General features: G+C 42.5%; 1 protein-coding gene across 1 annotated transcript in view; it reads right to left on the reverse strand.

Moving 5' to 3' along the window:
- The window catches only part of wdr27 (WD repeat domain 27), a gene marked incomplete at its 3' end in the record, with an annotated part of 42514 nt that extends 33915 nt beyond the window's left edge, over window positions 1–8599 (reverse strand). The window contains exons 1-11 of the mRNA XM_084470402.1: window positions 8464–8599; window positions 8010–8134; window positions 7723–7836; window positions 7214–7265; window positions 6862–6932; window positions 6658–6772; window positions 6439–6542; window positions 5711–5798; window positions 4769–4833; window positions 3406–3545; window positions 2477–2550 (exon numbers count right to left, since the gene is read on the reverse strand). Of these exons, the coding sequence (XP_084326528.1) occupies window positions 2477–2550; window positions 3406–3545; window positions 4769–4833; window positions 5711–5798; window positions 6439–6542; window positions 6658–6772; window positions 6862–6932; window positions 7214–7265; window positions 7723–7836; window positions 8010–8134; window positions 8464–8566 (1051 nt within the window). The 5' untranslated portion in view covers window positions 8567–8599. The remainder of the gene's footprint in view (window positions 1–2476; window positions 2551–3405; window positions 3546–4768; window positions 4834–5710; window positions 5799–6438; window positions 6543–6657; window positions 6773–6861; window positions 6933–7213; window positions 7266–7722; window positions 7837–8009; window positions 8135–8463) is intronic.
- Window positions 8600–9654: the final 1055 nt, after the last annotated feature.

Here is a 9654-nt window from a genome sequence, read left to right on the forward strand (position 1 = left end):
CGGCTGCTCCTCCGTTCGCTGCTGTCCGTGGGTCATATATTTTTTTGTTCTACTACAATGAGCTCACTTTTTCCACAGCCATTAAAATGCGTGTGGCTTTCCAAAAACAATTTTTCTGTTGAACACAGGCAACGCGAGAAAAGGTCACATAATCCCTGAGCGGTAACTCAAGCCAGCGACCAGTGGGCCTGTGTGACAGTCACTCTCACAGTGGCTCCCTACTTAATGAACAGCATGGTAAAAATAACAACAGGAACATCTCAATTCATGTGACCAGATTTGGGGACCAGAAAAATACTTTGCATGTGTGCACAATGATTTGAGAAGTTGCAAAGTAATTGCAAGGTAAAGTTACTTGCAAAGTTAAGTGCACCACCAGCTGAATACTTTGGACTCTCAAGGTATGCATTCGATGGTAGCTGTGATTGTGGGCTCGGACCAAGTTTCTTAAACCTCTCGGATGGAGAGGTAAACTCCTGGTCCATCGTTCCTAGTTGAAGACCACTCACTCTGATCTCATTCAGTAAACTGAAGATGGCAAAACTCAGACCTCCTGCTGGGTGAATTCCTAAATCATCACCTCGCATAAACATTTTTATAAACTACCCAAGATGCAGAGCCCCAGAAGATATTTAATATGGTCATAAGATATCATCTAGGCTGTAAAATGCATCTCCAGAGAGCTTTTGGATTTAATTATGATGGCTTAGAGTTAGCTATACTTAAGATGGCACCTGAAGACAGAAAGGAATCAGCTATGCTAAAACCTTCACAGCAAAATAATGTTAGCTAACTGCAAAAAAAAGGTATTAAACCAGAATTGGATAAAAACCAGTGGAGTTCTTCCAACGTTTTTACAACAGTTTGTGATTCATGGTTAACGTATGATGACAAAACTGGAGCCCCAGTTGGAGTTTTATATTCACACACTCCTCTTGTCCTGCAATCCCTGAAACAGATACTTTTTGCAGTTCCTCGCGTAAAATCACGATCATGTCAAAGACGTAAACCAACTGCTTCGACACTGTTTCAGGAAAACTCTGAAACAGGCACTGTAAAAGCCTTGCTATGAAAACATTACCCTTGAAGGCAGCACAATAAAGTTTTTTTATTATAGATCAATATGACGACTAACTTGACGACGTCAGAATGTTCCCAATTCAAGCATGTGCAAACACATGCGTAAACACTCATCTTTGCACACACACACACACACACACACACACACACACACACACACACACACACACACACACACACATACACACACAAACTCAGCAACTCTCCTCTCATAAATAGTGTTAATATGCAGTTTGGCCTGACATCCTCTGAATCAAACTATTGAATGTAGGGAGAAAACATTTCACTCAAGGCAGTGGTAACTAACTGCAAACATTTATGTTGTTTTCTTTTCATTTTGAACTTAAAAAAAAAGCATAAATACGCAGTCCTGGAATGAGATGATTGATAATAAACTGATAGTAGTCTGTCACGATGATTCATCACCCTGATTCTTTCACAACAAAAAACCCGGTCTTCACTCAGTTATGTTGGACTGCATCACGACCGGGATACCTTAACCCCTGGGATCTGGGTCTGGGTGTGTCAGGCCATAGACGGTCTGCAGTCGTTGACTTTAGAGAACCGAGGGACAGTCTGCTCATGTCTGTGGTTCCTGGGTCAGTCACCCAGCAGTCTCTCCAGACACTCCTGGGGATCCCTCACATCGCCTGGCACTGCCTAACGCCTTGCAGACGCTCCCCCACTAGTGAGGCAGCAATACCGCTTTCCTCAGCACTAACAGTCTGCCACGCAAAAGCTGTGCCACCAACTCCACCAAAGTCGTGTTTTTCGTGTTTTTTTGTTTGCCAGAACGTAATGAAACACAAAATAGGCCAAACGAGAGTTGGCCAAACCGCAACTTCGCCTGGTACACGTTCTTAACAAAAAAAAAGTAGGTCAGTATTAAGTAGACCAAGAACTATCTCCCCAATTACCAATGTGTTTCAGTTTTAACCCTATTCTGCAACTTTCATTTAAAAAAGCGGCAAATTCCAAAGCAGAAAATGGAGGATGGGGGGGGGGGGGGGGGGAGCGTGCAAATGGAATCCTATGCAGTGAAAGACATCAGCGGGCCCCCCCACAAGGAGAAGGAAGCAATCTTTTCCGTCCTATATATTTACGGATAATAATGCGGTTCTCTGTGAGCTCCACGTGGGCCCTCTGTTAAAGCCTTCTATAAACATGTGATTTAACGGAGCCCCCCTGCCAGCCAAACTAAACGGGGTAAAATGGGTCATACTTTTTAAAAGCCCAGCCTCATGAAAATGCAGCAGTATACTTGTATTTTATAGACGGACACGCCACTGGGATGCTTGTCCGTGTGTGTATATGTGCATGTGAGGGTGTGTGTGTGTGTGTGTGGGGGGGGGGGGGGGGGGTGGGGGAGAGTTTAAACGGGGACTGGGATGCTGACCTTTTCTTTCAGGACGATTTGGCTCCTTCCTCTTCAAGTCAGCATTCAGAGGCGATCCCGACAGAGCGGGAGAGCTGACAGAGAGGGGGGGGGGGAGAGAGGGTGACTGGAAACACAGAGGACAGCTGCATTTTCCATAGTTCTGGATTATTAGTCCCATGTCATTCACACAGCAGCACTATCTCACTGACTCGTGAGAGCGCTAAGCAGCGCGTGTGTTTGTAATAAGCCACGTTAATATGGAAACGTCTGAGCCCTGTGTGTCTGTGTGTGTGTGTGTGTGTGCGTGTGTGTGTGTGTGTGTGTGTGTGTGTGTGTGTGGGGGGGGGGGGGGGGCGGGGGAGCATGCAGGGGACTTCAGTAAACCCAGTGGGCTGTTGGGTGCTAGCCACGGGGAAAGACAGCAAACGTGCTCGGTTTTGCACGCCTTAATGAATTTGGCTTAAACTCTACACTTTTATATCACGCCAGTCATGGTGTAATTACATGGTGGAGGAATTGTCCGATTTGCGCCCCACTGTGAAATGGTAAATCAGGGTGATTGTATAAAGGTAAATGCGGGAGACAAAATAAACACTCTATTTGCATGTTTAAATGTTATTGATACACAATAAAAAAGTGCCTTTATTAATAAATATTGACCGTTATACCGCACCACTGAGCAATCAACATCTGTTTGACCCATTGAGATTCAAGAATGTGAATGTCAGTGGAAAAAACTCAGGATTATATTAGATTTGCAGTATTTATGTTTTGCAGTTTTTTCAATTTATTTTTGTCCTTTGTCCTCAGTATGCCCTGTACCTCCTGCCTGTGATACCAGAGTTTTCCATCTGGGATTAATAAACATTGACATCCTCCACTATAAAGCAACCAGGGCATCTATCATTAGAACCGAGAGGTTTATATTCGCGGGGGCTGACGGTTACCTTTGAATCACAGATAGGCCTTCACCCCCGCTGCTCAAGGCCTTCTCCAGGCTCTGACACAGGCCCAGTACGGCGTCGGCAGGCCTTACCTCCAACAGAGCCACCGTAGCCGTAAAGAGGGAACTCACCAAACACAACATCTGGTAAAGAGAGAATTTAACAAAAAATGGCAGTTTGTATCTAACAGCAAAACAAAAATAACACAAGGCTAAATAATACAGCGAATACAGACAGTGTTGCTTCCACGATGGACCCTGACAAGCCCTTGTAGAAAGGTAACTTTGGGGTAAGAAATGAAGGGCAGGACAAGTGTGCGTTGTTTACACTTGCAACACAACATGGTTGGAAAGTTTCACCTTGAAAACCGCAGACAGACCTAATAAAACCCTTACATTGTGACAGCCTCGTCAAACTATAAACAGCTAATTGCAGTTATAAAAAGTTATAATAGTACCTGTGCGCCTTATAAGATGCCGAAAATTACAGGAAGCCAGGTCTTCAATATTCGACAATTAGGAGGATGTATAATTAAAGTCGTCTAATGTTCTACAACAACATGCGTGCCAACTGCGGAAAAAAGGAATGTGTGTGCTGGTGTTTCTTGTTATAGCTTATTGTATTAGAAATATCAAAAATGCTGCCAGGGTCTTTAATTAACCTCTTTCTCAAAGAAACATTGCAACAGATGTAAAGTTGAACCAGCCACATAAAATGTCCTGACAAAGAAACCCTCTGCAGAATGCAATTTTCTTAAGTATGATGAGAAGTTGACTCTCAATTAAGGCAATTGTCAAAATTGACTTAATTGTCAAAATGACCCATTAAGCACCGATAAACAATGTGAAACATGTGACATTCATCCTACCAGCTATAATGTTTATTGAAACGTTTACCAACATAGCTAACCAAAAGTTAACCAACCAGCATTTGGCTGTTGTTGGGCGATGTTAAAAGAAAAACCGACCCTAAAAGTACTTTAAAGCAAAGAGATGAAATGAAAAGTGATGTAGTGGGATACATAGTGATGTGGCTTGATCCTGGTCCACATTCTGAAAAAAATCTGCTTTAAAACGTTGTATTAGATGTAAATATAGACTCAAATTGCCCTTTATGGGTTGCTCAAGCTGTTGCACGAGTTCAATGTTACTGGCAGTTTTGGGTTACCATGGTAACATCAATCAAACATTGAGGCTAAACCCCTCAAAATCGGATTCAAGTGAGAGGAACTTATGGAGACAGCGAAACCCCTAAATGTTAAACATAGTGTGATGAAAGCCCCCCTGGTTTTCGTGGTTTAACGTGTGGTGTACGGTGTCTCCAAGCATGCAGCATGCCATTGAGTAGTGGTTGGGGGTTGCCATACCTGACCCTCACACCCTGAAGAGATGGACCAGGCGCCTGCCATCGCTATGCTCAGCTCTGGGTCATCTACAGGAGGATAGAGAACAAGGATTGGATGGAACATGAACTATAATATAGTTCACATATGGTATGGGCCATGGAATGTCACGTCACATCACAACAAAAAACTGTAAGTAAAGAAATTAAGAAATACACACATTTACACCCCCCTGTGCTTTGCCCTGAGGTTCGTAGTCAGTTTGTAACATTAATTTTGTTGAATATTGGAGCTAGTATGATACATTTCACGAAATCAATCTCCATGTGTTGATTTAAAATCCAAAGCCCCTATGATACTTTGTTATATCATCATATTCCGGTCTCCAAGAGGATCCTCTCTCGGGGTAGTACTTGAGCCGTCTGGAGACCGCCTCGAGGATGTCGTGACATTTCACTGGAAACAACACGAGGGCCTAATGTGACTCAAGAGCTCTGAGGGGCCAGACGGTAGCAGACAGACACCGGGCCATCCTTCTCCTCAAACGGACACCTCATCCGTCTGCCGATGCGCGGCTCAACTGGAATGTTTCCGCTGGGCAATATTCCCATTCCATCCCACATTCTACATACAATTTTGGGGAAAAAGGCTTAAAAATCATAAAAAGTAATAACACTTCTCAACACAACGATTTGAATGTGCTCTATGACTCCCCGACACGGAACACATCAGAGACACATCAGAGACACGAGAGAGAGAGAGAGAGAGAGAGAGAGAGGAAAAGAGTGATAAATTCTCCATGGATAATAAAATCCCAGCCGCTTCCAGGAAAGAAAACAGAAAGAGAGGAGCTGATATAATATCAGACGATTATCAGGCGCGATGGAATGTGGGTTGCGCAAAACTACCATCTCAGCAGCTGAAACATCAACAGCGTCAGTAGCAGCAGCAGCAGTGGAGGCATACCTCTGAAACAGAGAGCTGTGAGGAGGTCAGAGGTGTCAAGGTCCACCAGGTACAGGCCATCTGAGCTCCCAATCCATAGCATGCTGCGCTCCCTGTAGGAGGACCAGAGAGAGAGAGAGACACACACACACACACACACACACACACACACACACACACACACACACACACACCCACAGAGACAGAGACAGAGCGAGACAGAGAGAAACAGAGAGAGATATTAAGAGAGACAGGGACAGAGAGACAGAGAGAAAGAGAGAGAGAGAGACACACAACAATGTGCGAGACACAAAGATAGAGAGAGAGAGCTAGAGAGAGAACGAGAGAGGGGGGGGGAGGGTAGGAGAGAGAAAGAGGGAGAAAGAGAGATGGTTTTCAGTTGAAAGGGGACTGTGTTTGTTTTTAGAAAGATTGGAAATAGGCTGGTTAGGAAGGTTATGAAAAACAGAACATAGACAAAGCATCAGTCTACCGTGGGAAAGGGAAAGAGGAGAGAAATGTGAAATGAGGCGAAGAGAGGGGAAAATAAAAAAAAAGGAAAAACGTCTTTAAACAAGATAGATGACTATGAATGGTGATTATCGAATAGATATGCATATGAACGTGTAAAGATGTATACAGCGACACAGCAATGTAAGAAGTGATAGAAACTGAATCTACATCCATATCATATTGTAGGAAGATATTTGGCTTAACAGAGAACCCATCGCCATGACGATTGTTTTTACTTGCCCTTCCGTGTGATCGCAAAAGTCATAAAACGGGAGGCATACAGCCATGCTCAGGACTGCTTTAGTGGTCTCCACTGTCTGTTGGTCGCTTGGTTGTGCTTCTGTTGGAAAGTATCATAGTAGTCAGATCTAACAACTAAACATATTGAACAGTCATGTCATCTCTGTAGAAAATGATTTTGTTTCGGTTGTACCTTATGGGATTTGTCACACTACCTTTTTGTTGGGTTATGGTCTCCTGCTGCCTGAGATACCTTTTATACATCTTGTCGATGTCCATTTTGGCCACCAGGTGGCAGTTGTGGTCATTAGGGAATGAATAGCACCATATCTAAACACAAAAACGGTTAGTAACACCAAGTGTCTAGCGTTCGACTTCTAATTGAGTTCTTAAACATTATAAAAAGTCATAACAATTACCTGTCCATCTGACGAGCCCGCGATAAACTGCCTGCTCTTCTCCGCAAAAATACAGCAGAGCAAAGGAGATGCTGGGACACATCGAGACAGCACAGTTAGGCAGTCAACATGGACAAATAACACATGAAACATGAAATAGTGATAACCAGTTCAGCTGAGATTTGAACTGGTGTTTACTCCTAGTCATGGGAGAGTACAGTGGCGTGGCTTGTCATTCTAGGTGTTTTGCTTAACTACTAACCTAATTAGCATAAACATTGCAAAAAACCCTGAAAGTGGTTCAAGGTTTACAAAGAAAATAATATTTAAATAAGCAACACAGGTACTAGCCTATGTATTGTCGGTCTCCTACCTGACAATACAAAAGACTGGTAGCAAACCGATTCTGTTTTCAGATCCCACACCTACATGAAAAGACAACATTGTGTTCTGTAAGTAATGTCATCGGTTATCGGCTGTGAATTATTGGCTATGAATGAATGAACGAATGAATGAATGAATGCATTTATTGGTCGTAACCAAAGGGTAGGGACAGAGGCTTCAGCTTATATCAAGCCCCCGCTTCTCACATTTTTAAGAGTAACAAACAAATGTCATACATACAGTGTGTTTGCATATACATGCATACCTACATATATACAATACAAACATACATACACGCCTACATATACCCATAAGGGTCAATACTTATATCCAGTACATTTCCACCATAAGATGGATAATATCCTATATAATGATGATAACCATAATGAGAATAACTATGTTCATCATCATCACCATTATCAACATTCACATAGCGTGATACTACTCAATGTCTGTACTTATCTTTGTTAATGTTGTTAATGTTTGTTTTAAAATGACCTTAAAGGTGCGGTCCTCTGAGGTGGTGGCCAGGATCTCCTCGTCCCAGGGACAGAACTCTGCTGCGGTCAGGGACCCCAGGTGGCCCAACAGGGTACACACCACCTCCTCCTGCTGGAGGGCCCAGGAGATGGACTCAATCACAGTGGTTCATTGCCGGCCTACTCTGGGTCCAATCTAACCAGGTTCCCTGCATATGCTATACTGGGGTGCATATACAGGGCAGTTCAAATAATGTGGAATTAAATGTTGAATTAAATATGTGTAAATAATGACAGTAGGCCTACCTGTGAGTTCAGTATATTTACTCTGTTTCCAATGCATGCTGCAACCCGCCTACCAGATGGAGAGAATCCAAGATAGACCACATCACCCAGTAAGGTACCGATTACTGTTCCAGCTGCAATTAAGCCTATGGGATCAGAACATTAATAAATAAATGAAATAAATTGTCATAACATAGCAGCCCAGCATTGGCATATGCAATGGCTATACTAATTTGCCTGAATTATGACTTATCAGAATTATAATGTTAATTTAAGATAATTATTCCATCACTAGGGTAATTAACAACAATACAAATAAGTTCAACATACTTTAATATATTTTAACTTGCATTAAGCTGTATATAAGATATATCTAAATGAACATCATTATTATGTATTATTAGCAGTAGAGTAGAGAAGTAGGCCAATTAAATAATGTCATCCCCAACATGTATTTCACTTCGAACTTCCTTACCATCGTCCACTCTCTTTTGACAGAGCTCAATATTCCACACAATGATGTAATCAGCAGAGGAAGAGCACAGTAGGACGTGCGTGTCACGTCTACCGAACACCATCGCAGAGATCTCACCATGGTGACCAGTTAATGTCAGGGGCTGCACACACACACACACACACACACACACACACACACACACACACACACACACACACACACACACACACACACACACACACACACACACACACACACACACACACACACGTTAGCATAGATGAATTACAAAACAAAGTGTACACTAAAGCTGCTTCACAGCAGCACTGTGTGGGTTTGACAGACCTCCTGGTTAAGGTCTTTCAGGTTGTAACAGAGCAGGTCTTTGCATCGATGCGGTGTGACACAGTGAGTCGGGCAGCACGCAATCTGCAGGTGAGATGACAACTGGTCGCACGTAAAAGTACATTTCTCTGCTATCAATTTTTTTAGGGTCAATAATAACGGGGTGTGTCCGACCCGCAGAGACATATTTAACTGACTACGTTTCAAAGACGCTAGTTATTAGGGTTAAAGAAGCATATCCAATGTTGTGGGAGGTACCCTCTGCACATGATACAAGAGGTTGCCTAGATACCACATCACAACGTTGTCTGTATTTGAAGTGTAATTCTGCTTTGTACCACGAGATGGTGCCAACTACCTACCTATCATCTGAGACCAGTGGACGTGTAGTTCCATAATCACGATAATGATGCACAAAGTCTTGGATCAAATATTTTATAGTCATATTGTAGTGGGTTCGCTTGGTTCCAGCCTTAATTCTCTATATATACACAGATTTTCTGAAACGTCAGTGGCGTGAATGAATCGTTCAGAAAAGGGTCGGTCACTGTTGAGCCGTGTAAAGAATAGATTAATCTGTTTACGAGATACTGTCATTTTTATAATATCACACATTTTACTTTTTTATAGTAATTTAATAGTATAGGCCTACTATATGTATAGATATTTTGTATTTAACGTTTTACACTTATATTATACCATATACCTGACCCTTTTACCTGACCTTTTTATTTCATTGCCCACATGCTTTGACAATGTAAATTCATATTTCTCCTGCTAATAAAGCTTTTTTGACTTTAATTGAATTGAAAAATTAAATAGCGGATATGACGCACCCGAAACGCGTCGGGGGCAGGGCTGGGA

This window comes from Micromesistius poutassou, assembly GCF_964030765.1.
Source record: "Micromesistius poutassou genome assembly, chromosome: 7".
NCBI classification, from domain to species: domain Eukaryota; kingdom Metazoa; phylum Chordata; class Actinopteri; order Gadiformes; family Gadidae; genus Micromesistius; species Micromesistius poutassou.